This window comes from Orbicella faveolata, unplaced genomic scaffold (genome assembly GCF_042242905.1).
Source record: "Orbicella faveolata isolate gen_17 unplaced genomic scaffold, um_ofav_v1 contig_14, whole genome shotgun sequence".
Taxonomy (NCBI): Eukaryota; Metazoa; Cnidaria; class Anthozoa; order Scleractinia; family Merulinidae; genus Orbicella; species Orbicella faveolata.
Genome location: NW_028301541.1, coordinates 17,503,470 through 17,530,399, shown reverse-complemented (window position 1 = coordinate 17,530,399; position 26,930 = coordinate 17,503,470). Strand labels below are relative to the sequence as shown.

Genomic DNA, 26,930 nt, shown 5'->3' with positions numbered 1-26,930 from the left:
ACAGGCTTGCGGTGGGGGGACTGAGACAGAGTGAAGTCTGGGTACGGGATCGGTTGTGTCTCCAGCTGACAATTTTCAACATTTTACTGGAAAATTTCATTGCAAGTCTCATTTTCTGCGACCATTGTACAGTAGAATTTATAAATATATTTACGTAGTTTTCAGTTTCAGTAAGTTTAGATTTAATTGTAACTCACTTAAGAAAAATCTTTCGATAACTGGCTATATTGCAAGTTGGGATTAACAGAACGAAAACTGGAATTGCTTATTGTTTACTTACCGAGAGATCGATGATATTTAGTGTCCTTCAGCTCAAAGTAAGAAGACAGGTACAACTCTGTTTTTCAATTTTTTCCGTCCACAGTGGCTTGTCAGTAATTTAGGAATTTTACCGCCAGAAAATTTTCCGAAAAAAAAAGAAAAAATTGTCAGCTAACAGGTTTCAAAATTTGCTTTCTGGGATACTGTGTCTTCAAAACATAGTTTGAGTGTTTTTTTCTTTACCAGTATTCGTTCTTCACTTTCATTCGTACACGCGGTATCGTAATGTCTTATCTGATCGACAAAGAGACAATTTATTATATTTGAGTTGATTATTTGCTTCCGGTTAAATCAGAGCAAGGAAATAAATGGCTAAAAACGAAAACAGCACGCAAAGCAAAACGGCAACAGAATTTAGTTCAATGCGCCCAAAAAGGTGTGATTATATCACACCTTTTGTTTTCCTTTTTTAACATGACGCGCGGTGAAAAAAATTGCGGTGCACACAACCGAAAAAAACAAAACAAAACAAAAACACTAAGTAAAAAGAAAAAAAGCCTTGACTGAAATGTTTTACGTGTAAAAGGTGAACCACTGGAAAGGGAGTAACAAATTGTTTGCCTCCAAAAATCGCCGTACTTGCAAGACGTATACCATTCTTGCCGAGCGCGCTGTCAGTTGTTCTGTCTTAAGGCTGGTTTCCATATGATCGCAGACGATCGCAGACGATCGCGGATCGCAAATCGCAGATCGTAGACGATCGCAAAGAGAGTTGTTTCCATATAACCGCAGACGATCGCAAGCGATCGCAGAGCCGACTGTTGCATACATTTCGGACAGCGGAACTGTCAAAATTACACGCGCGTTGTGCTGGCGGGAAAATCGCAGCAAACAATATGGCGGACGTCGAGGAGGAAATTTTGCTGCAAGCAAATTTATTCCTTCTTTTTGTCAACCTATTTTGAAATTCCCTTGGCACTGCATCTCGCCCCGAGCCAGAAGGTAGCGTTTTCAATCGCTTCAGATAACGACCATAAGCACTTCTTATGTTGCGGAATTTGACCTCCGCCTCAGCCGCCGATAAATTAAATTTCTCCCCGATTTTTTCTCAGCAGTTAGCCTTTTTGTTTTTGTCTTTGAAATCTTTACTGTTACGGTGGTAAACGCACTGATATCACGCAACTCCTCCATAAATTTCTAAAAGTTTAGCTTCTGGAATATGGAAGATCTACAGCCAATCTCTGATACGGAACAAGCTGCTTTCTGTATGGAATTAGCGAAGCGGCTTAACATGTTGCGAAGACAAGATCATTTATGCGACGTAACTTTGGTGACGACGGATGACAAAGAATTCAAAGCTCATAAAAATGTGCTTTCCGCAGCAAGCCCGTTCTTCTGCAAGCTTCTTCAGAGCGACATGAAAGAGAATCGAGAAGGGATTGCTCGGTTTGAACAGATCTCGGGTGCTGTAATGGAAGATGTTTTGGAGTTCATCTACACAGGAAGTGTGGAAGTAACTCAAGAGAATTCTAAGGATCTTGTCGCTGCAGCGAACTATCTTCTCATTCCGGGTTTGAAAAAACTATCCGGGCGATTTCTAGAACGACAGATGTCCAAATCAAATTGCATTTCAACATTTTATTTCGCTGAGATGTACCAGTGCGATGAACTGGTCACCAACACCAGAAAGTTTATCCACGCGAACTTTGCATCTGTGGCAGAAATGGAGGAATTCTTAAACTTGGAAGCTAAAGAAGTCGAGAGGTGGATTTCAAGCGACGACATTTCAGTTGCTGTTGAAGCAGATGTGTTTAAGATCGTATTAAAGTGGATCGAACTAAAGAAAAGCGAGCGAAGAGCATCGTTTGAACAAATGTTTCGTCACATGCGACTGGCTTTCCTATCGCGTGACGTTTTATTCGATGTCGTGACACATGAGCTTGTGCGAGAGAATTTCGGTTGTTTGAAACTGATCTCAGATGCTGTAAAGCTGACAAACTTTACATGTGAAGGAGATCTACCACAGTCCCCGAGAAAAGGGCTTGAAGCCCGCGCTATTGTTGCTTGTGGAGGGAAATACGCTTTGTGTTATCTCCCAGAGAAAGACGAGTGGAAGCGTTTAGCAGACGGGCTAACAGAGAGAGACGAGTATACTCAAATGATAAACCACCGTGATCAGTTGTACGCCTTTTCATCTGATGGTACGGCAGAGAGGTATGATCCCGTGTTTGATTGTTGGTCTACCCTGGATCATTTGGAGTGGCCCACAGAAGATCCTGTTAAGGTGACTGTCGTCAGAGGCGAACTCTATGCGATAGAGATCAATACATCATCGAAAAAATCCACTATCAAAAGATTCGATGTTGAGCGGTGTTCATGGCAGACGGTTTTATCATCTCATGAGGGCTGTAGGGACGATTCTTCTGTTGTTGCGGCTGGCAATCATCTGTATGTTTTTGGTGGAAAGCTGGGAGAGGAGTACTTTGCGAAGGCTGAGAGATTTGACACTGTAGAAAACAAATGGGAGGAAATTGCAAGCATGCAACAAGGAAGAGGGGGCGCTTTTGGTGTGGCAACTAAAGGAAAGATTATTGTAGCCGGAGGGAGGATGAAGGATTGGTCATTGTGTTTGAAAACATGTGAGATGTTTAACATTTCGACAAACGAATGGCAGTTAATTGGAAGTTTGAAAGTTCCTCGCGAAGATGGCAGTATGGTTTGTCTGAAGGGAACACTCTATGTGCTGGGTGGCACAGATCGCTTTGGGAGAAGTCAATTGTGTGTTGAATGCTATGACCCTACAGAAGACAAGTGGATCAAGAAGACAACCATACCAGTGAAAATGATCTCCAAAGAAAGTAAAGATGCATTCACCGGCTGTGTGCTGAAACTTTCCAAAGGAGTACTAGACAAACTTGACGTTGTAAAGAAAAACCGTAAATCCTCGAATTAGCCCTCCCCCCCCTCGAATAAGCGCCCCCCCCATTTTGTGGACGAGTAATGAGACAACAAAAGGTGTATAGTTTTCGTCGTGTAGTATTAGATTAGTACATTGTTTCAGTTTGTGAACAGGGAGGCGCGGTGGTCTCATGGTTAGTGCGCTCGTCTCCGGATCGAGCGGTCCGGGTTCGAGCCCTGGCCAGGGACATTGTGTTGTGTTCTTGGGCAAGACACTTTACTCTCACAGTGCCTCTCTCCACCCAGGTGTATAAATGGGTACCGGCGAACTTAATGCTGGGGGTAACCCTGCGATGGACTAGCATCCCATCTAGGGGGGAGTAGAAATACTCCTAGTCGCTTCATGCTACAGAAACCGGGATAAGCTCCGGCCTGATTGGCCACTTGGCTCGTAAGCAGACTTTACCTTTACCTTCAGTTTGTGAACACGTTAAGTTTGGAAAAAAAATTACAAGTACTAACAGTGCCGCGATTTAAACTTTAGGATCAGCTTTTTATGTCGGAAAACAGCTTATGTTGCTGTTTACGCGCAGATGATGTATTATAAAAATGATCATGGCCGCTAGTGGTCAGGCCACGAATTGGGAAAAATTAAATAAGCGCCCCCCTCGAACGCGCCCCTCGTCTCTTCCTAAACTTGAAAGAAACGCCCTGGGCGCTAATTCGAAGATGCAGATGTTTAACTGTTGTTGAAATGACTCTTTCTTTCAATCTGCTTCGACTACGAAAATAGTAGCTACCTCTTCACTTTCAGATTTTTAAGAAAACGGGAAGACGCGTGGGAAAAGTGGAAAAAACGTGCCCGTCATCTGAAAAGAAGAAAAGCACAAAACATTTTTCAAAGAAGGCGGAGATCTTTCATGCCCAGAGCCTTCGCTTTTACAGCCAGCGTCAGTCAGCGTCAGTCAGCGAGGGCTCTGGAAACGAGATTGATTGTTTTGAACAAAAAAATTGAGTTTATAGAATTTTACAAGAGAAAACATTCGGAAAATGGTAAAAAGCCGCGTGGGCAAATAGAAAATTCATACAGATGTTGTAAATCGCGCGAAAAGTTAGAAAACTCGTTAGGAAAATCATAAACGCTTGAATCACAGCGCTTCTACAATTTAGAGTTTTCCCTTATGTGGAATACAAACTGCACATACAGTGTGTACGAGTGTTAAATAAGACCTTGAAAGAGAGAGAAATTGCAGAGTAGCTGCGAAATAATCTCGTAAAGCGGATTTATTTTTTGTTGGAATGTTAGTAATAAGTATATTCTTGCTAACCGTACATAACTTTGCAATTCATTTGTAATCCATTGAATAGTGTTCTGGTATCGTTTTACATTTATTCGGCAATCAAAGCGCACAGAAATAAACAGACACTGAACGACAGTAGACAAAATCCCGCAGTTGAGGGATGACCCCTGCCTAGGAGGTAACCAATGGTTTCGCTTTCGTCACAAACGCTGCTTAGCAACGGATCACTTCCTTACTTTAATAACCCTGGTTACAGGCTCTTGCCCACAAACTATTTACCTGCCGGCTACAGTCAGGGGGAGGTTTAGCATGGAAACGAGGCAAAGGGGTCATCAGGCATAGATACGTTGTTTTTGATCAGTTTTACGTATTTATCACTCATAAACAGTGGGGTGCTCGAGCCCAGATACCCAGCGGCCAAGCGGAACAGAGTGAGATCTGAGCACGAGATCAGTCACGTGCAAGCGTCAAAAACTTAATAAATAACACAGTTATCTGTGAATATGTAGGCAAGTTTCCAGCTTGTTGTAACAGACAATTTATTCCATAAGTTAAAGGGGTAGTACACAGTATCTTTTACAACTATTGGTTACGCTTTGTAAAGGAAAGTGATGTATTTTTAAGACGGTGTAGTTATTTTCCAAGAGACTGGATCAGCAGTCTGTTAATGTCCTCCAGTTGTTCTGACACATTTTGCTTCAAGGGGCGATAGTCACTCTCCATGCTTTTAGAAGCAATAACTGGGGACTGTTAAGGAGTTGTATACATAACAGCAAGATGCAATTTTTAAAGTTACTGAAAAGGCATAGTACTGCTCAATAGTTTTCATTGAATGGTCACACACTAGGGTTTCATCCACAGACTTAAGCGTTGGAACCACCTTGTACACCATAATAAATGGTACCACATGAAAGTACTGCTCAATAGCTTTCATTTGAAAGGTCACACGCTAGGTTTTTATCCACAGACTTAAAAGTTTGAACCACCTTGTACAGCATAATAAACAGTACCACATGAAAGAACTGCTCAATAGCTTTCATTTGAATGGTCACGCGCAAGGGTTTTATCCTAGAGCTAAAAGTTAAAAGACACCAAGTGAGTCAAGGACTTACCCTGGAGTGAAAGGACTAAATATCATTACGATAGTTATTAGAAATAAAAGGATACACTCTTTCATGACGAAGTTATTTTGTTCGTGATGCTGCCACTTTCTCTCTAAGTTTCCAAGCTGTGGTTGAAATGCAACAAAGAGAGAGTCCATCAAAAGAACGTACAGAACAGTAAAAGGCTTGGAATTTATCTCTCCTTTAAAAAATATCAACAGCTAAGTGTAACAGCTAAGCAATACCTGTGAATGTGTCTCATTTTCCATCAGCTTGCTCTTTGTGGCATCGTAGAGTGAAGACAGCCTCTGAACGTCTGAACAGAACAAATAGGAAACAATCAATAGATTAGTCAGTGCGTCAGTGAGTCAGCGAGAAAGTGAGTCAGTGAATCAGTGAGTTAGTGAGTCAGTATAGTATAGTATAGTATAGTATAGTATAGTATAGTATAGTATAGTATAGTATAGTATAGTATAGTATAGTATAGTATAGTATAGTATAGTATAGTATAGTATAGTATAGTATAGTATAGTATAGTATAGTATAGTATAGTATAGTATATCTTTATTGCGCCTTACTCTCCAAAGGGAGGTATTGGTCTGTTTACAATAAAGGTTTAACATTAACTAGTACAATAAGAAATAACATTCACTTGATTCTTTTATAATTCAAATAAAATTAAATAAAAATTATAATGCTCATTTCGTTTGTAAGTTGAGAATCTCTTTTCTTTTTTTAAACATTAAGTTGACATATTTACCTATTATTTTTGATGTAACTCTATTGTCAACTCTAAGTGAGTCAGTGAGTCAGTGAGACAATGAGTCAGTGAGTCGGTGAGTCAGTGAGTTAGTGAGTCAGTCACAGTCAGTGAGTCAGTGAGTGAGTCAGTGAGTCAGTGAGTCAGTGAGTCAGTGAGTCAGTCAATTACTTACGTTTCTTGAAGGTTTCTTTCCTCGCGGATAAAGTCTTCTTTTCTCCATGCAAACGCTACCGATAAAACAAAATGTTATAAGGTTACCTTTTAAACTGAACTGCTGACAAAAAAACCTTAGCTTGATTACCAGCTTCTGTTCGAGACCGGAGCCCGCACTCCAATAGGAACGTAGACCAGACTCGAATGAGCGGCGGAAATCAGAGCTAATAAAAACCTTAGTTCCTTAGTGAAAAGACTCGTTGCTCTCGGTGAAAGTCATTTTCAGTGATATGAAAAGGCTGTAAAGAAAAAGAAAAACTCGACTGATACGAGAATGTAGAAAGGAATACCGAAAACTGTAAAGAATGGTGAGCAGTTCACAGAAAATGAGATACAACAGGATAGAACGATGATCAATCACTGTTGATGTTTCACATTCAACTTCAGGTGCTCTTTGAAGAATATGTTTAGGTAATCGTATAAATGCGAATGCAATTAAGGATTTACACTACGAGTGACATTTGAAAATTCTCTCAAGAAGTACACGGGCCTTTAGGAGAGTGCAATTTGAAAGAATTTTCAAATGTTACGAGTATTGTAAATCCTTAATTGCAGGAGCCTTCACACGTTTCTTATTTATTATATTACTGGGAAAATCACGAAAACGCGCGCGTGAATTCGCACTGCAGTGCAAATTAAAAATTAACGATAAATTGACCTGTTCTCAGGCAATCACAATGAAGTAATTTTCTCAGTTATATGATAACGCTTATCAGCTATAAGGCACTTCTTATGCTGGGGTCACTCCCTCCTGACTTTCTATGCATCACAAATATGTTACCGTTTTCTTCTCTTCAGATTGTTCTCTCAGAGTATCCAAATCACTGTACGTCTCAAGTTCCTAAGGAAAAAAAATAAACACTTCCCCAATTAAAAGATCTGTTCATTTTGTAATACATATCAAACAGAGCATGACGGCAAGATTTGTTGGGTTGTACTGTTTTTTTAATAGTAAAATTTCCTTGAATTTCGATTTGTACACGAAAGTTATGTTAGCAAAACAACTACAAGCAAAACTAACAACAAAATTTACCTGGGTCATTGTCTGGATCCTTTCTTTCAGTGATTCAAGCTCTGACGTTATTTTTGTCTCAAGCTGTTTTCAAAATGTAAAGCAAGATTGTCATATCAAAGAATTATCATGGCCATAACTTACAAGGATTAGAGCGGTGTTCATTTGAGTGCCGAGAAGTGATTGTTTTCGCATTACTCGTTACATGATTGGTTTAAAAAACTCGGTCCACTTTTTCGCCCAGTCAGAAGTAACACCAAAACCAGTCGTAACTCACTCGCACGCGTTTTCCGGCGCTTCGCGTCAGCTACATGTAATTACTTCGAGTTTTGATTGGTTCACTACAGACTTTTAGCCAGACGGGCGTCCAGGCGTCCTGTGGACGACCACTTATTAAAGAAAATCGTTTAATTTTTCGTATATTGCCTTATAAATTGTTCATTTGAGCAGACCCTATAGCACATTTCGGGCGTCCACTTTTTAAATCCTAGCTAAAACCTAGGTTCACTGTACTGTCTGTGTCCTTTGTGACTAGTCTCAGTGATTACTCTGGTTTTGGTTTTACGACACTCAACTGAAAACCGTTCCAAGACCTAACAATAACGATATAGTTTTTTTGAAATCAAAACTACTATTCTGCTCCACTTTTCTGGTTTTTAAGTGTCGGTTGAGTACCATCTTCGCAAGAATTTTGATCTTTGGGGCTCAATATCCTAAAAGATGTCACGCAAACTCCGAAGTCTGGTTTTTACAACGACATATGCATAAGTATAAGCATAAGGGTAAAGAGGACGACCACAACACAAGCATAAGCACGTGGGCATGCGCAGAATGTATAACTGCTTTATTTTCGGTTCCATACTCCTAGCTCGATATAGTAAAACAAGATGGCAGACTTTCGCTTACACTCATGCTTGCAGCAGCGCGTTGTCACTTGACATAAGCACAAGCACAAGAAGAGCAAAAATATTTGTTCTACTTGTGTTTGCGCTTATGCTTGTGTTGTGGCTGTCCTCACTATCGTTATGCTTGTGCTTGTGCTATCAAACAATGACATCCACTTAACAGGGAGTGGTACAAATTAAAGTTAACAACAAACAAGTGACAGCTCTTTTGAAAAAAGCCTTCCAACCTGTTCTACTTTCTCCAGGTCCATTTGAAGACGGGTGTGCTCTAACGGTTACAGAAGCAAAACATACAAGTTAGCGTTCAATATCAGTACTGCAGTTGAAGAAGTTTTACAATTTCACTTGTAAATTTGAGGGAACATTCACTGTATTGAGTCGAATGGGTTGCTGAGGGATCTGCTGGGGCCGAACGTTTGTGCTGGATTTGCTAGGCTGGAATGTACAAAGTCGGAGAAAAACAAATGACGATTGGCTCTGGTTTTGTACCTGACTGGCTAAGATGTCATGTATCATGTCTTTACTTATTACCTCTGACTGGCCAGACAACATTGTACATGTTTTTATAAACCAATCAAAAGAGCTCCACAAATGCAAACTCTGAGAGAAGGACCTCCTTTTACTCCAGATGCGTCATTATTCTAGGGTGAATTTGTTCCAGAGAACACAAACTTCAATAACTCTTTTCTCAAATTGTTCTTCGTTACACATTCAAACACCCTGGTAATATGGAAACTTTCTTTGGTCTCTACATTAACATCCAAGTTTCAAAAACTGTTTAATAATGTGCTCCAGTCCATACCTGAGCCTAAACTGGCCGCAGTAGACTGGGACTTGTGCATCTCTGTTTCTTTAAAGTTCAAGTCATCCTATGTGGTGAGTTGGAAAGAAAAGACACTACTGTATATCATAAATTTACTAATAAATTTTCAAATTCGTCTGGCGTAGTGTGAACCAGGCCTAGGCTGTCTTTTTGCACTATTATATAAAATGAAAGACAAAAAAACTGTACCTTCATGCGTTGAAGTTCAGCTGGACTGGGTAGGTGTTTGGTTCGTATCATTCCCTATGAAATATTTGTAAGGAAACAGGTAAATATTCAAGTCTTGCACTAACCCTAAGTGAACTTAGATACGTGTACCCCTGAAGACAAAAGTTGTGTTGGAATGGACTCAACACAGAAAGGAATACAAAAAGGAAACAAAACAAAAACAACAACAGACCTATGAAACAACAACAACAATAACAACAACAACAACAACAATAAAAGCAATAAAAACAACAATAAAAACAATAGCAGCTTACAAGTTTCACTCATACCAAATGAATAAACAATTATAATAAGAGAGAACATAATAAAACACCAGAAGTGCTCAACAAAATAGAAAACACAGTTATAAAGGAACTTGCAAGACGGAAAACGAAAACACAGAAATACACAAAAAAGACACGGAAGATGTCGGTAAGGAAATGACAGAAGCAAAACACAACAGCAATGCCAAAAAATGAAACTGAAGTTAAATGGCCAGCGAAACAGAAGGAAAAGCTTTGTCTTTTTCTGTCTTTAGTGTCTGGCCACCGTCCTGAAGGAATGAAAAATTTACACTGAAAAGAAGAAAAAACGTCAGCTTTAAAGGAAAAGTCGAGTGACGGCTGAAATCACGTGGGAATAAGACTGAATTCCTTACTCTTGATAGGGGCAATGTGTTTATCCAGGAAGACGCCCTATGGTTCAAGTAGAGGTAAAGAAGATAGTGAGACAAACTTACCCTGCTCATGTGCTCGAGACGGTTCACAATGCTGTTCTCTAACTGTTGTTTCCTCGCCTGGAGGAGACAAAAAAGAACTTACATCAATGCGAAGAAAATATAGACAAAATTTTGCCAAAAAACTTGACTTTGTTACAATCATATTGACTAAATTATGTGATATTTATGGATAAGACACGCTAAAGCTGTAACACAACTGTGGACAAACCTGCTCATTCGCTCTGACTTCTTCAAAGGTTTCTAGAAAATCTGAAAGAAATATAAACATCAATTAATAGACTATACAACATTTCAGCACATTCGTATGAAAATACTCACTGTTAGTATTGTAAGCGACATGAGTTATCGTATTGTACTGTAAGTAGTGTAAGTATTGATAATGGTAATAGGACTGAGTGGAGTCCAATTCGGTCTGCAACCATACGAGTGATTAACAAAATCGGACGACCGCGAAGCGGGAGTCCGATTTGTTAATCACGAGTATGATTACAGACTGAATTGGACGACACGATGTACTGCATATCACCAATTAATCAAAACTATGACAAAATTCGAGAAACGAAGAAACCATCGATTGATGACCATTGATCGCTGAACGATTAAACGTCGTTATGAAAGCTGAAAAACACAGCAGTTTACTCAACAAAGTGCACCGCAACACCGCGCGAAAAATGACGCGTACTGTCCAATTACAAGCATGACGCGTACACTGTCCAATTAATGCTCAAATCGTGCTGCTGATAGCCAATCACGCTTGAGAATTTCGCTATAGTTTTGATTAGTATTGTAAGTAGCGCAAGTGACCGTATTGTACTGTTAGTAACTTGTATGTACTGTATTGTAACTATAAGTAGTGTAACTCTTATTATTTGTTAGTCGCGGAAGTAATCACATTGAATAAAAAGTATCGTGGGTAGCACTAAGTAACTGCATTAGCCTTGTAAGTAGAGTAAGTAGCTGTGTAAGTATTGTAACCAGTGTGTGTGACAATTATTTAAGAAAAATACACCCAAGGAGGGACTCCAATGTGAAAAAGTCGGGGATGCTCGTCAGAAAATTTTAAAACTAAACCAATGTGGGCGTGGCTCGAGCTTTATTTGACACCTAAAAGACATCACTTAAAACGGACAAGATAGCTTTTTTTATTTCTTCAAGTGCACCCCTGAAGGATATCTCAACGACTAAAAATTGTTGCGTTTTGTCCTGAAAACCCCAAGCGAGACCAAAATCCATGAGTTACACCCTAACCGAGACGAGGAGCATCTCCGACCTTTTGACAAGGTCCCCTGCGGGAATATACGATCTCCACAGACATACCATCCATTGTTTCTTCTCGCTTCTTCAATTCCTTGTACTTGACGTTTCGTTCACCTGAAAACAGAGGACAAACTCAATAGTGATTCTAAGCTAACAAGTATGTGCACGATATGGAAAGAACGAAAAACGTAATTTCATCTTGGCATCATCTTAGTTACAGTTTGCACAAGCCAGCGAGTTTTTCATTAGCTTTCCCGAATAGAAAGCACAGAGGCAAACTACATTGTGCAGATAGGTAAAAGGGGTAAAGTCTACATAAGAACCAAGTGGTCCATCAGGCTGGCTCTTATCTTCGGTTTGTGTAGCATGAAGTGACTGGGACTATTTCTACTCCCCCCTGGATGGGATGCTAGTCCATCAAAGGGTTACGTGACCTCCTGCATCAAATTCGCCAGTACCCATTTATACACCTGGGTGGAGAGAGGTACTGTGAGAGAAAAGTGTTTTGCCCAAGAACACCGAGTCAGATACCATGAACAGTAATTACACATTGTTTCAAACAATGCAAGCTACTTACCTTGATGTTCTTCAAGATCCATGTCTAGCTGTTGAATTTCGCCATTGACTGTTTCAATCTTCTCCCGAAGCTCAGCAGTCCTAGAGAAGAAAAAACGTTTTATTTCAACACGAGAATGGCTGGACACGTAAGAAGAAAACTGTAGAGTCCCTGCATATTTTTCGACTTAATTCTCAAACAGTCAGGCTTTCTATATTTGTCACAACGCTACCACGTAATATTATTTCAAATCTACTGAGACAAAAAGGGGGGGGGGGGGGGGGTGTCAAAACGTCTTCAGTAACTATTTTCAATTGTCTTAGAACATTCATATTATAGTAATTAAGCAGACCAGTCCTCCTGTACATGTACTAGACGTGCAAGCACCACCCTTTAGAAAAGGAATCTCGTGCCTTAAATTTTTTTTTCAGAAGTAGAGACAAACCCCATACCTCGTGGGATTCCTTCACCCAGGAGATAAAACAGGCAATACTCAATACCATAATTATGTACCTGTGCATGTAGGTCATAAAAAAAATACCAAGGTAAGGATCTTTGACTCGTAAGATAAACATACTTGCGCTCCATGCTGGCGATCTCTTGATTATCTTCCTTCACCTGTTGAGTATAAAATATGGAAAAGCAAACTTCATACTAGTAACTCTTCAGCAACCTTTGTGACAGACCTCTACATGGTTTGGCGCCCAAATAGCCAGTCATAACCCATATTTTGTGATGATAATAATTTCAGATCGATTATTAAAAGGAACCTTATTGGCACATGTTGAAATCATAACCAGCGTCTCTCACTGTGTAGCCATCCTCTTGCAAGTAATAAGGACAGCCCTGCAACAGCATTTAGGAATTGATGATATTTGGGTTATTGACCAAGCATGAGGCCCAGACGGCTGCATTTTGGCCAAGTTCTTTTTCTTCATATTTATGGATCAAGACAGAGTCGAGAGGTCCATAAACACGCAAAAAAAGAAAGAACCGCTCGAGCAGCCAATCACAGTGCAGGATTCAGTTCATGTCACCGCCCGCTCACGGAGCTCGCCATGTAATAAACGGGAAACAAAATATCAGTAACAAGAGTTACCTGTTTCAGAAGTCTTTCTCTTTCTTCTGCAGGAGTTCCTCTGTTCTCCTTCTCCATCTCGTCAATCAAACTTTGTTTCTTCTCTCCCAGCTCATTTAATTTTTCATACAGAGTCACTGAAAATACAATGGAGAAACACAGGCTCAAACAAACAATTGCAGTGTATGCATGTAGTACTGCATAGCAGAGCGCATGATAAGCTGAACGCAATACAGTACAACTCTAAAAAGAACAAAGAATTTTACAAAGTAACACAATCAAAATACAATGAACTACTGGTGGCTGGTCAACTATCAGACAACAGGTACATGTACATCTCAGATCTCCTGCGCATTTAAATAAATGCTATCAGTCAGCAATATTTTTCTATAGTTTATTATAATGCTTTTTAAATTGGTTCTAACGTTTTAGTCTGGATAAAACCCTTGTGTGTGACCATTAAAATGAAAGCTATGGAGCACTTCTTTCATCTGGTTCTGTTTATTATCCTGTACAATGTGTCTCTACATGTACATGTAAGTCTACATGCGGCTGCTGTTGTAGATTGAAAATATTGTGGAGTAACAACAGTAGAACTTAAATCAACAAAGAAACACCATTCATGGCTTTTCTTACCAGCTTCCTGTTTAACTGGGGAGCTGGACACTTCCTGTTGACATCAATTAACAAACAAAGATGTTATTAAATTAACAGGGACAGTTTTAGTTTGACTCTAAGTGCTAACCTTTTTTTTTTTAGCGTAATTAAATTTACACAAATGCGCTCCATTTTAACCCAATAAGCACTAGTACTAAATGAAAGGTAACCTATGAATGGTTCGCTTCAATTGCAAGCTTGAGTAACACAGTGTATATATTTATCTTTTCCCCTTTTTTAGTTAAAATTTCATGGAATGAGGTAAAAGTCATGTAGCATAAAAATCACGTGTATTTTCTAAAATACACTCTATATTCTTAGGTTGCTTGTCACGGTTTGGATTACAGCTTCTTTGAACAAGAAATTCTACATTGCAACTTAATTAATCACAACAATTTGACGAATGTGTGGATCCTTATTCAAGTTAATGAAAACCATAAACATGTTTGTGTTAGGCAGCTAACTCCTGCACATGCACAAAATAGTTACTCTAGTATACTTACATCTTCAAGGTTCTGGATGCGAGTAGTCAGAGCATCTAACTCCTGCTGTTTCTGTTCAAGCTCCTGTTGAACAAGTTCGTGTTGTATTTGTAAGAAAAATATACACTGTAGTGTCATGCTAGGAACTTTTTTGAATATTTTTTCTTTGAGAATATTGCTATAAATGTACGCTACATACAGTAGCATATAGTAAATACTCACCAACTGTAGTGAATTGTTCACATTCTTCAACTTAGCATACTTTGCTTTCTGGTCAGGAGGCTACATAACAAAAACAAAATAGAATAAGATTAAAAAAAAAAAAATTAAAAAATAAAAAAGTCTGCTTTTACATGTGCATACATGTACATGTACCAAACAAGATAAATGACAGAAATGGTGATAACACTTTTTAAGGGATGAGAGAAATGACATTTCTAAAATGCTGCTATCTTGGCATACCCACTGCTAACGTATCAAGAAGTTACTGTATATAATTATATACTCAGTACGTTAACTTGTTTTTGTTTACTCATTGTAAAGCGCTATTGGATAGTGACAGAAATAGCACTATATAAATAAATTATTATTGTTATTATTATCATTATTATTATTATTATTATTATCAATATCATTATTATCATTATTATTATTATTATCATTATTATCATTATTATCATTATTATTACAAATACTGGCTACATGATCTCAAAGTCCAGGGTTGCAAATTAAAAGTAATATTATAATATTTTTTTCTTGACAGGGCTTATGTCAAACTAAGTCACAGTTTTGGTTGAACAATCCAAAAAAAAAAAAAAACACGTTTTCAAATGGAAAATTAACACTTATAAGAATCTGATGTAACATAATTATGTTTGTTATAATTTACCATGTCTTCTATCAAGCTCTCTGCCATTCTTCGTTCCTGGTCTAGTTCGAGCTCCAGTTGCTTAATCTGCTGATCTTTGCTGAGAGACAAAGGAGTAGAAAAATACACCTTATTATTATATGACTTGCCTTGAGTTCGTAGCTGATATAACATGCGCTCTGATTGGCTAATACTAGTGCATTATTCTCCCATAATGCCCACAAGCTGAATAACGGCTTGCAAAAACCAAGCAAAAAGCCATTTCATAAACTACTTATTAACCTTGAACGTTCAGTCTTTACGGGAAAATCTCAAACCTCGGCCTTGCTGAAATGACCTCGCTATCCCTCGGTCAATACAGCAAGGTCTTGGTCTGAGATTTTCCCAGAAAGACCCCATGGAAAACCTTAGATATTGACAATAGCTCTGGAATAAAAGTGCCTCGAGTGGAACTGAGCATTAAGCAAAAATACACTTGTTACAGTACAAGGTCAATAAGCATTTATATAAAAACCCACATTTTGGCGTGATCTGTTACTGAACAGACGCATGGCAACATGGAATCTATTTGCTGAACATAACACAGAGACATTGATGCCAACCAAAACAAAAAATGTAAATCTGGGAGGTCGCTAATTTGACCTTCTAGACCCACAGGCAGCCCAAGCTCTCTCTATGAACCACACAAGCAACACAATATGGCATCGAATTATAAGGGTTTATATGGGATTTTCTACAAGATATCTTTGGAGGTAGTTAAAAGTGAAAATTCTCAATAAAAATGGCTTACCTTGTTCCATACGTGTGTTGTTTGCTCCTGGTGTGGTTATTTTACCGATTGAACTTGATTTAAGCGACTTTTTTTGAATTCCGATATTCCCTTTATAAAGAGAGGACAAGGCGAAACACCTCAGTCGGAACAGCCTGCCGAACGAAGTCAAAAATCCCAGGCTAAAATGTGCCCACGGCCACAAATCCACCGCAGAATTCAAGGGCAAAGGTTGATCTTTCATTTCAATCCTCTAGCCACACAATTGCAGCCCTGCGAGCGACGCCGGGCGGCTCTTCGTGTCTCCAGTGAAACGATAAAACTATGGAAGAGCTCCGTGTCGTTTGATCCGCGACATAACGACCGTTGAAATTGGCTTGGTAACCTCGTCATGTTGGCAAACCAAGACTCGCGGGGGTACTAGACCGCAATTTGTCAACTAAACTTCTTGTAATCCCACCAGGTCGAATTTACAATGCTAAATAAAAATCGTACAGAACGCTTTTGCAAAATGGCTTCAAAACCAAAGAAACTTAAGATCAACGGCGAAAGCTCCGTAGAAACTGAGGAGATACAATCATTTTTGAAGTGGAAGTCGTGGTAAGTTTTCTCGTTTATGCACCTTTGATTTGTTTGTATAAAATATTCCCGAGCTGATAAACTAAATTTGCTTCTCTTAGGGTATTGTGGAATTATGAATATTGTGAGGAAACTGCAATGGAAGCCAGCAAAATTTTGTCTAGAGCATACGAAGAGAAAGAAATTGCCGTAAGCAAATTGAACTCTCTTTTGCTCGGGAGAATTCTTAACGAATTATGGGGAGATGAAGTTAAATTGGTGAGGCGAGGACCAAGTAACTCAAAGGTGTGTAAACGTGAAAACTTACCATGACTTCCACTTCAAAAATGATCTCCTCAGTTTCTACGGAGCTTTCGCCGTTGATCTTACGTTTAACAAATTTGACAAATTGCGGTCTAGTACCCCCGCGAGTCTTGGTTTGCCAACGTGACGAGGTTACCAAGCCAATTTCAACGGTCGTTATGTCGCGGATCAAACAACACGGAGCTCTTCCATAGTTTTATCGTTTCACTGGGGACACGAAGAGCTGCCTGGCGTCACTCGCAGGGCTGCAATTGTGTGGCTAGAGGATTGAAATGAAAGATCAACCTTTGCCCTTGAATTCTGCGGTGGATTTGTGGCCGTGGGCACATTTTAGCCTGGGATTTTTGACTTCGTTCGGCAGGCTGTTCCGACTGAGGTGTTTCGCCTTGTCCTCTCTTTATAAAGGGAATATCGGAATTCAAAAAAGTCGCTTAAATCAAGTTCAATCGGTAAAATAACCACACCAGGAGCAAACAACACACGTCTGGAATAAGGTAAGCCATTTTTATTGAGAATTTTCACTTTTAACTACCTCCATGGATATCTTGTAGAAAATCCCATATAAACCCTTATAATTCGATGCCATATTGTGTTGCTTGTGTGGTTCATAAAGAGAGCTTGGGCTGCCTGTGCTAGACCCTGTAAAAAACGTTGCCGATTCAACCAATAAAAAATACATGAAACATTGCAAGATTTGACCTAAATGCACCCATGGCAACAAAAAAAGCCAAATTAAGTGCCAAAAACATTCTTTAAGGTGGCTCAAAACAGTTTTCTGTTTTTTTTTTCCCCGAGACTTTTAGAACTAGATGCGATTTTTAGGGCTTCACCTTGGAACTGTACTGTTTTGAATGGCTGTGCGATTTTTTTAAGGTAACTCTCCACTGTACCTTTTATTGTGTTTTTCAAGTCATAAATTAAGGTTGCACTGTTCTGTTGCATACCAACAAACTCAACCCACTTTTTACCATCAATTGCATCTGTCTTAATAAATTAGCCAGTGACCCCTTATTTTTTATAAAAATCTTTTTATTACACACGGAAGAAGAAACAGGGAAAATAAGAAAAAAAATCTGTGGTGTACATTTCGCCTAAATTAAAAAAAAAAAATGGAAATTTCAAGATTGGAAAACTTCCACTCCACAGTTTTTTTCACAATTCCACAAATGTATTCCACTTTTGCTGTTGAATAATTTTTTGCATTAAAAATTATGGTCACCGAGATATTAGCTTCGTAGGATAAGGAATTTTTAGCGCACTTTTATGAGCAAATTAAAATCTTGCAAGATTGCACTTTGAGCATGTGTGAAGGTGGTCCGCTGCTCAGTAAAGCCCGCCATTCCATGCGAATAAACGTGAATACCCACGAACAGTGTTTTCTTTTTTGCTGTTGTTGTTAGCAGCCTAAGCAGTAGAAGAAGAGTACCATAAATACCCAAAGGTGAGGTTGGCCTGGTAGAAAGAATGAAGAAAACTTGAAGAGTAGTTTTTTCCCTGCTGTGTTTTGAATTGATAGCTGGTGCAATCGATCACAGCATCAACATCACAATTTTCATTTATGTTCCAACACAGTGGTTTAAAAGAATGTTTTTCATTTGAAATTGCCTGAAGGATGAATGTCTTCGAAGGTAAAAATAAACGATATCATAAACAGCTCACTAAACTTAGCAGAAACAAAGTTTTATGAAGTAGGTGTCGCGCCACCATGTCTGTTGTGAGTTTTGCATCTCAAGCGCTATCTCGTGACCCCTTGGGTGATTGGGTGATTCCTCCCACGATAGTGTGTGCTTAAACCCAGGATTCACATGGAAATGTTACTGTTTTGAGCTACCTTAAGTACTCTCCTTTGTATCGGGAGATTTGAAGACTTCTAAGGGAAACTATGAGATTCGTCTACACTGTACATAGGAAACTCGGACCGGACAATCCAGGAGAGTTGGCATACACATAGATGAAAACAGTATTTACAGCTGAGTTAAGGCTTGATGGGTCCTTGATGTTATTGGTGAGCTTGCCAGGGTGTGATATAATTTATCCACAAAGTACTTACTCTCGTCTTTGAGTGAAAAGCCCATCAATAGAACTCTGTTCTCGTTCATTCTGAATTTTCAACTTTGATAAAAAAAGATAAAATATTAATTATTATTGGTTATAACCAAATAATACAAGACTAGAACTTAATTAATATTATAATTACACTTTACTATGCTGACACTTTGAACACCTCACACTTTAACTACGATTATCAGTGGAGTAAGGCACAATGAAAGTTTGGTCACCATGTTTTAACATGAAAATTGTGTTGCTGTCACAAGCAGCTGGCTCCGTTTCCAGTGGCAACTTGTCGGCCTTTGATGTCATTGGCAGCAAAGCACGTAAAATTGTAGGCGGCTTGACAGGTGATGTACGGCTGTTGATATTGTTACCAATGGCAACGAGGTAAGTTGCCTGTGACACAACAACAATTTTAAGGTCAAAAGTTTGTCACTAAACTTCTATCGTGCCTTACTCAACTGATAATTGTAGTATACAATCAACTAATATGTAATAAAAACACATAAATATACAATGTAGATTATACAATGTAAGTCAAAGTCATTGAGACATTCTATACGGTGGTGAACACTTCACTGCAATATCCATTACAAATTCAAGATCAAGTGAATTGGTTTTCAACTTGAACTAGACCTTGCAGTCATCAAATGGATGGAGATCATATTTACTACATTTTGCACCAAACATAAAGCAATACACTCGATCTGCCTAACAACAAACAAAATAATAAATCAAGATGCCGATCTGTCAATGTGGAACAGCTGCCCACAGAGAAACTGTATTGGAAAACTATTTCAAGCAAAATCCACTTTTGCCCATAAGCCCAGTCCAAAATTCATTTGAAGATGCGAGCTAAACATTCCCTTTTCACAAAAAAAGAAAACTTTGGAGGATTTCAAATAATTTTTGGGTCGAAAACACAAACACGCACCATTTCAGTCTCTCTTTTGTGAGCACTTTTTTGTAAAATTTGTACGCACTTTTGGTTGTTTTCTTGTTCTCTAATTTTTTGTACGTGGTCAGTTGCCTTTTTTCTTGTTGGAAAAGCTTCCAATGAAATGGTGAGAATGTGAATGAATTTTTCTTCAAGTTTGAGAGGACGAAATTCATTACGTATGGTGTGCATTAAGTCTTGTGCATGTAGCTTCTGAATCAACAGTCATACATGTTCTTTTGCAAAGAGAGTCATTCTGATGTCCCAGGGCTAGTGGATTTTGGACTCTGGCTAGTGGTTTCTGTCTGTCACTTTCCTGACTAGTTTGTGAAGTTTCTTGGGATATATTTTTTTTAAGGAAATCAAAATTACAAATTAATTAATGTACTGAAAGAGACAAATTTTTCTGGGCTAGCTAGTCAGAATGACTTTTGCTTGCTTAAAGGTAAGTCCAAATATTTGTTTTCTTTGCACCCCTAGATCTGAGAAGGGCCTTACTGGGCCTGTCTCTCGCAAACTGACCCATCACGCCAGGCATGATTTCGGTCTTAATAAAACCGATGACATAAAACAAACAACAATGACAACAACAAGAAATAATAACAATAAAAAGAGAAAAAAAAAAAATTCATATATTAAATAAGCTCACTGCATTGTAGTCTTGAACGATATCATCCATTTCCGTGTCTGTATTTATTTTATCCAAAAGCTGTAGATTATTGGGGAACAAAAGTGTGTTAGTATTGCAATTAATTTATATAATTACTGAGGTCACACAACATACAGATTACATTTCTGAGGACATAGAGTATCAGCATGGCAAGTCCTGGCAGCAGATTTTGAAGGGAGTATGTACATAGGAGGGAGGGGGGAATATCCAGCAAAGTTTTAATTTTAAACACTGGGAGGCTCTTTGACTAACTGCTTAAAATACTTAATATACATGTGTATATGATTAAGGTGTTGAAAGTCAACACTTTTGCCAGTCCCAAGTCTGACTGCTTATCTGAGGGTGAACTGTTTTATAATACATTTTAAAAATACAACTTGAGATGAAAAAGAGATTTTCTTACAGTGTTGTAGTCAGCTAGCTGGCCCTGGAGTTCTTTGATTTCAGCAGCCAAACCTTCCGCTCTATGATAAACAGAAATTCATTTCAGTTTCCTATTATCACATAAAATTACTATGTACAGTGTACCATTAGATTTACAGTAAATGTATAATAATTTACGTAATTTATAATTTATGGTACATGTATAATTCATAATTTATGTAAATATACTTTAGCTAATTTATGCATAACGTGTAAACGTATAACATGTAAATGTCATGTACATGCAAGAACCCAATATGTCCCTTGTGATTTTGACCTGGAGTGTGACATGCTACAGGTACATGCACAGGCATGTAACCATGCATTATGCTACCATTTCTCCCACAAATAACAAATTAGACCAGATCTAAAATAATTATGCATACTCACGATACATATACATGAATTTAACAATTATTTGATTTATGATTGAATGTGTTTGCAAGTCAAGACAAGTAATATTGGCGTACATACCGCTTTTCATAAGTAAGAAATGTGGCATTCTCCTGGTTGAACTGGTCAACTTCTTTCTGCATTCTTGATATCTCTGTAGCAAGATCAGTGATCTTGGCCCTGCAAATTATATAAATTAAACTGAGCAGTGCCTTTGGCTGAAAAGATACATTAATAAAAGGAAAAAAAAATTGTACACAGACAGATGCAGAGGATGGCAATGGTACTGGAGGTTGCTGCATACTGTTGCCATGTGACAAAGTGATTTTAATTAGTCTTTTAAAATAACTTTACATCTCTTGGACTTTATTTCAATCAAAATGCAACAACTACATATTTGACGATAGGAGGAGTTGCCATACTGCATATTAGCATTCTATGCCTCTCAGAATTCTTGCAAATTGATTTGAAATGGAAGCCATCAGAATGCTGTCAACAAGATGTCACATGGTTGTCATAAAAAAACTTTGTCAAATGGCAAAGGTACGGCAATCTTCACTGTAAAGAAAATTAAATAACTTTATACAGTCGAACCTCCCGTAAGCGACCTCCCAAAATGTCAGGCCTAGTTGGTTGCTTATGGGAGGTGGTTGCTTACGAGAACTTAGACCATATTGGGTCAAAATTTTGCCTCATTAGCATATGGTAACTGTAGAGACTTAACCCATGTGTCACTATGTCAGTGCCCATCTAAACTCATAAATTAGCTTTTAGTAGCCACAAAAATATTTAAGCTTTCCAAAGGTATTTATTCAGAGTGTCATGGTTCACTTCTGATAAACTGCAACACCTTATTATCCAGTTTCCTCTCTAATACATGTATCTGCCAAGTGGTTGCTTATGGGGGGTTAAAAACAAAAGGAAATTTAAAACTTTTAGCTCTAAAATTTAAAGTGGTTATGGTCACTTACGAGAGGTGGTCACTTACAAGAGGTTCCAAATATAGTGATTTGACTTGGAAACTTTTAGTATTTCACTGAGGAGAGGTGGTCGCTTACGAGAGGTGGTCGCAACCAGAGGATTGACTGTATGCTGTAATTAGCCCTTGGGTTTCAAATCCCAGGGCTTAAGATTTAGAGAGAGCAACTTGCCATAAAATTGGTTTCATGTAAAACAATCACCAGAAGCCAGTCTAATTTGAAACAATGTACTTTTAACTGTCTTAAGTCAAACTCACCTGAGTTGTCCCATGTAGTACGATTTATCATAGATTGCCCGCTGTGGACCTGATGAAAAAAACAAATCATTAATTTAATAATTACTGATTGTAGACAGTCTGTTTCTGAATGATTATTTAGCAATTAATGATTACTTAGCAATTAAAATAATGGGTTAAAATGTGTATCTCTTGCATTTTGCAGGGCTCGACCATATCAGGTCATCAAGGACCTGTCAAAAATATTTTTGGTAATAATTATTTCAGGTGGCTCTGAATCCAACTGTTGAAAGTTGTATCTTGACATGCTGATGACTAATTGATAAAAAGTAATAACTTGTTCACCCAATAATTGGGCATTTGCTTGACGCAATTACTGTACGTAGTGTCAATTGAACAAGAGTAGACATATAAATGCTGAAACATGCTGGTAACTGTTGTGAACCTGACCTCTTCCAGCAGCTGTCCTCATCCCAGTCAAACCTTGCTTTGTCATCGGTCTCTCTGCAACTCTTATCTGTGCATTCAGAGCTAACACAGTACATAAAAAATTAATAGTATTAGAGACAAATAACATGTAAAACATACTAAATAAACTGACCAACTATCTGGCTGACCTTGAGATGTTCTTTGAAGTGAATTCATTGAATGTTTAATTATTTAACATCTGCATTTCTTAATGAAACTGTTACCTCTTATTTTGAAAAATAAAAAAGTTGTTTTCTCATTCTTGAGATAAATTCTTTTTCCGTTGGTCCACCATATTGATAGCTAAACTAGCCAACACATCAACTTAAAATCATTTTTCACCTTTGAAGTTTCGATTTTCAACTATCTTAGGTGACAAAAAATTATGCCTCAAGCTGTTTCAAACAGAAAAGATGTTGTTTTCTGGGCAATCCATCTCGACTATTAATAATGCCTGAATTAGGATAAGCTACATGTACACTGTCAAACTTCTTTACAACAAAATACTACAAAATGATATGGAAGTTCACAAAGAAAGCAAACCACAAGAAATGGTTTAACAAATTATTAATTAACTTTCCTATCAGGAACTAAACAACTCATAAGAAATATATAACTTTCTGGTTTTAACATGATCGAAGTACATGTACATTGTAAAATTGTATAGTGTACTTAATATAGTGTACTGTATAATGAATTCAAAATACAGTCAATACCTCCGCCCATTTCTCCAGCTCTTGAACCTGGCCGAGCTGTTCCTGGTACCTGTTACAGAGGGTTAAGTGTTAGGATTACTGGGTAATGGAGTACAAATAGATAACAGCAAATTAATTGTGACAGCTCACCATTCCAGTTCCTGGAGGCAGTCTCATTGCAGCAGTACCTTCACAAGTGTTGAATAAAAACAGTTTTAATTAATTTTGTACAATAATTATTCTCATTTTGTTATCTGGATACATACTAAAAGTTGCTGAAAAAACATACATGTTCAGTGAGAGTCTTTCAACTCTTGCTGCTTTTTTTCTTTTTAAAGATAACCTTTTAATTATCACCTTTCTGCTTGATGAAGTATATGTCTTATGAAAACAAAACATAAATTTATGTGACGATATTCTTAAAAAACATTAAAACTGTCTGTCTACAAGTGTATCTGAGTGAATGGGACAAATAGATTACAGATTGACTGACTGAAAGAATGTGATGTAAAGTAATGTAATGTTATACCACGCAATGTGCAGTGTAGTGTAGGATAAATTTATAATGTTATGTTAGTACTGAATGTCTTCATTCAATAATTATTGATAAATTGAATTATACATAGTACATGTACCAAAGGTCACAACTGACCAACCAACTGGTTAAATGACTCCACTCACCAACCGACCGACCGACTGACCGACCGACCGACCAACTGACTGACTGACTGATGACGACTGACTGGCTGACTGACTGGTTAAAAGATTTACAGATGGCTGAGTGACTTGCTGACTGACTGACCAACCGAATGCGTGAATAAATGAGTAAAAAAGTTGATGGACAAGTCACTGACTGATTGGCTGCCTGAATGAATGAATGACAACCTATCCATATACAGCACATTTTATATTTTATTTTATTACCTGGAGGCCTTCCCATGGCTGTTAAGTAGTGTAAGTAACATACAGTCAAGGCAAACCACAACAATAAGGATACATGTATATGGAAGCCTCCGCAAAAGTAAAAACTCTATATTAAACTTGTAAGAGAACTAAATTTACAAACTTTAATTCCTGTCACAGTTTTACATGTAGCTTTTGGCGATAAGGGCTATTGTCTCAAATTTTATTTAATACTTACTAATCTTGGAAATCATCAATTAAAAACTACCAGTACCCATCAATTTAATAGACCTTTCCCGCATTCCAACAAAAATTGGCACTGAGTTGAGGTCAGGGTGGACAAAAATACAGCAAAACATATGAAAATGTCCACCCCAACCTCACTCTTGTTCGAATGCACTGAAGTGGAATGCGGGAAAGGGTCTATTGTTATAGATATTGACTATTATGAAAATTAGAAAACTCTTGAGTCTCCGATACTATTTGATTCAAATCAAGATATTTGATCCATGGATGTCACTATGAATGAGTCAGAAAGTCTCATGTTTCTGTGTTTCATTTAAATTTCCAAGTCTACAATGTACATGTAAGTCACAGTTTCAGATTTTCAAACAAGTGTCTTTGAGTCAGCATCTTAATGAGTCCAGGACTTTGCCATTAATTCCTTGCACCTAACGTAAGCTGTATGTTAACTCAGCCAATTTACTTATCATGAACAGTAATTTAAGGTTGAAATTTAAGGATACAGCTAGGAGGCATTCTTCCTCGTGCTCCACTCGCTGGTCTCATTCCTGTAGCAGATGGAGGTCTGGTGCCTCTGGCGGAAGGTGGACGTCCTCCAAACTCACTCCTAGATAACAACAATAAGTATGTGTAGAAATAGAATACAACTAACCCCACTTTCTGGATACCCACTTATATTGTGAATTACCCTAGTGGAGGGACAGCGGCCAAAAAGTTAGAGTGCTGGACTGGATTGCGCGGTCCAGGTTTGAGCCCTGGTAGGGGACATTGTATTGTGTTCTTGGGCAAGACACTTTCCTTCTTATAGTGCCTTTTGCCACAAGGTGTACAAATGGGTAACAACAAATTTAATGCTGGGGGTTACAACCCTGCAATGGACTAGAATCCCATCCAGGGGGAGTAGAAAAGTAGAAATATGCCTGGTTGCGATCTAAACAAACAGCAATGTCTTGTAAATCTGCATTTATCTATGTCAAATCTGACTGAATTGAGAGAAAAGTTTCCAAAATGAAAATTAAAACAGCAATCCATGGACCTAGATACGTATTACAAACCAGCTGATGGAGGCTTCACAGATCTAGATTGCACTGCCAACGACTGATCGAGAATTTTTGCTGGGTTGCGAAACAAACACCTTATAAGATCCTGGATTACCTTGATTTTAAAACTAAAAAGCTAAACATACCACGAGAGGGATTAAAAGTTCACTGCGGCAAGTTTTATGCGTAAAACGGACCGTGGAAGGTATCGTCAACCATTTATCGTTTATCATAGCAACAGCAGAAAGCGACTTATTCTAACGCTTGTATAGTTTACGCTGCATCATAAAACTACTCAGACTCAAGCAAAATTATTTCCCACAGGAATTTACAGAAATTAGTAGGTCAGCACAGGCGATAAAATGCAGAAATAGTACTCACATTTTCGCCGCTTTTCCAAGATGTTCCTAAACGAGTTTTGGAAAAAAATATTGTCATAAAGCTCGCAAGGATTTATTGGTAAATGGGGGGAAACCGCTGTTCAAGCAGTCGCCTGCGAGGTTATCGGTCCGCGATGCGTACGTTTAGGCAAAACAACTCGATTCATTGGCACATTTCAATACAAGTCGTTAAAATTTTAAGAAAACGAAACGTTCTACGACCCTTCTACACGTTTCTTTTTCATGAACGTTAGGAAAACTTAGCGATAAATTGAACAAAGCCTAGCCTACTGATTTTAACTTCGAGAAACCGTCTGTTGAGTAGATTAATATAGTACATTCTTTTACATTGTACAACATTATAAATTGATCAGGGTTTATTCTTTTGCTTAATACGTTTTAGTTTTGCTTTTACTTGCTAATTGTAGTGGAATGATTGGAATCCTTAGTGTTATTGTTGTTAACAGTTTTTTTTTTTTTTTTTTTTTTTTCATTTTTTCATTGATTTTGCCAGTTGTCTTTTGTCAGTTGTTGCTTTTTATATATTGACCTATTTAAACATCAATAAATTAAAATAAATATAATGGTGTGCTTTGCAGATAGCCATTTAAAGTAGAAAACATCGTTTTCTCGTTTGAAAGCTTTTTTTTTGTCTTTTTAAATCTAATAAGTACTGCAGTTCTGAACAGTTTTCACGGTCATTTCATTACAATATAATTGTCAATAGAAAATACAC

At 38.0% G+C, this 26,930-nt stretch overlaps 2 protein-coding genes across 3 annotated transcripts; one reads left to right on the top strand and one right to left on the bottom strand.

Annotated features, from left to right (window-relative positions):
- The first annotated feature begins 1,468 nt into the window (after window positions 1-1,468).
- LOC149114308 (kelch-like protein 11) lies at window positions 1,469-3,821 on the top strand. The gene has a single exon (XM_089286795.1). It carries the CDS (start codon window positions 1,481-1,483, stop codon window positions 3,212-3,214), a length of 1,734 nt encoding a protein of 577 aa, XP_089142921.1. The 5' UTR covers window positions 1,469-1,480; the 3' UTR covers window positions 3,215-3,821.
- A 1,153-nt stretch (window positions 3,822-4,974) lies between these two features.
- Window positions 4,975-26,279, bottom strand: LOC110057327 (intraflagellar transport protein 74 homolog). 2 transcript variants are annotated; one of them, XM_089286794.1, is made up of 30 exons: window positions 26,196-26,279; window positions 25,278-25,381; window positions 24,553-24,570; window positions 23,779-23,816; window positions 23,650-23,698; window positions 22,916-22,996; window positions 22,487-22,535; window positions 21,331-21,429; window positions 20,837-20,897; window positions 20,413-20,472; window positions 18,825-18,886; window positions 15,145-15,223; window positions 14,478-14,537; window positions 14,277-14,339; window positions 13,753-13,786; window positions 13,138-13,253; window positions 12,616-12,656; window positions 12,060-12,139; window positions 11,543-11,596; window positions 10,434-10,474; window positions 10,226-10,282; window positions 9,469-9,522; window positions 9,259-9,325; window positions 8,684-8,724; window positions 7,573-7,635; window positions 7,321-7,380; window positions 6,499-6,553; window positions 5,809-5,879; window positions 5,628-5,688; window positions 4,975-5,200 (listed from the first exon to the last, which is right to left on the bottom strand). In XM_089286794.1, coding segments are annotated over exons 1-30 (1,827 nt in total). In that variant the 5' UTR covers window positions 26,198-26,279; the 3' UTR covers window positions 4,975-5,093. The 2 variants fall into 2 exon arrangements, with proteins under 2 accessions (XP_089142920.1, XP_089142919.1); XM_089286793.1 differs by having other exon boundaries at window positions 14,277-14,537.
- Between the last annotated feature and the right edge of the window lie 651 nt (window positions 26,280-26,930).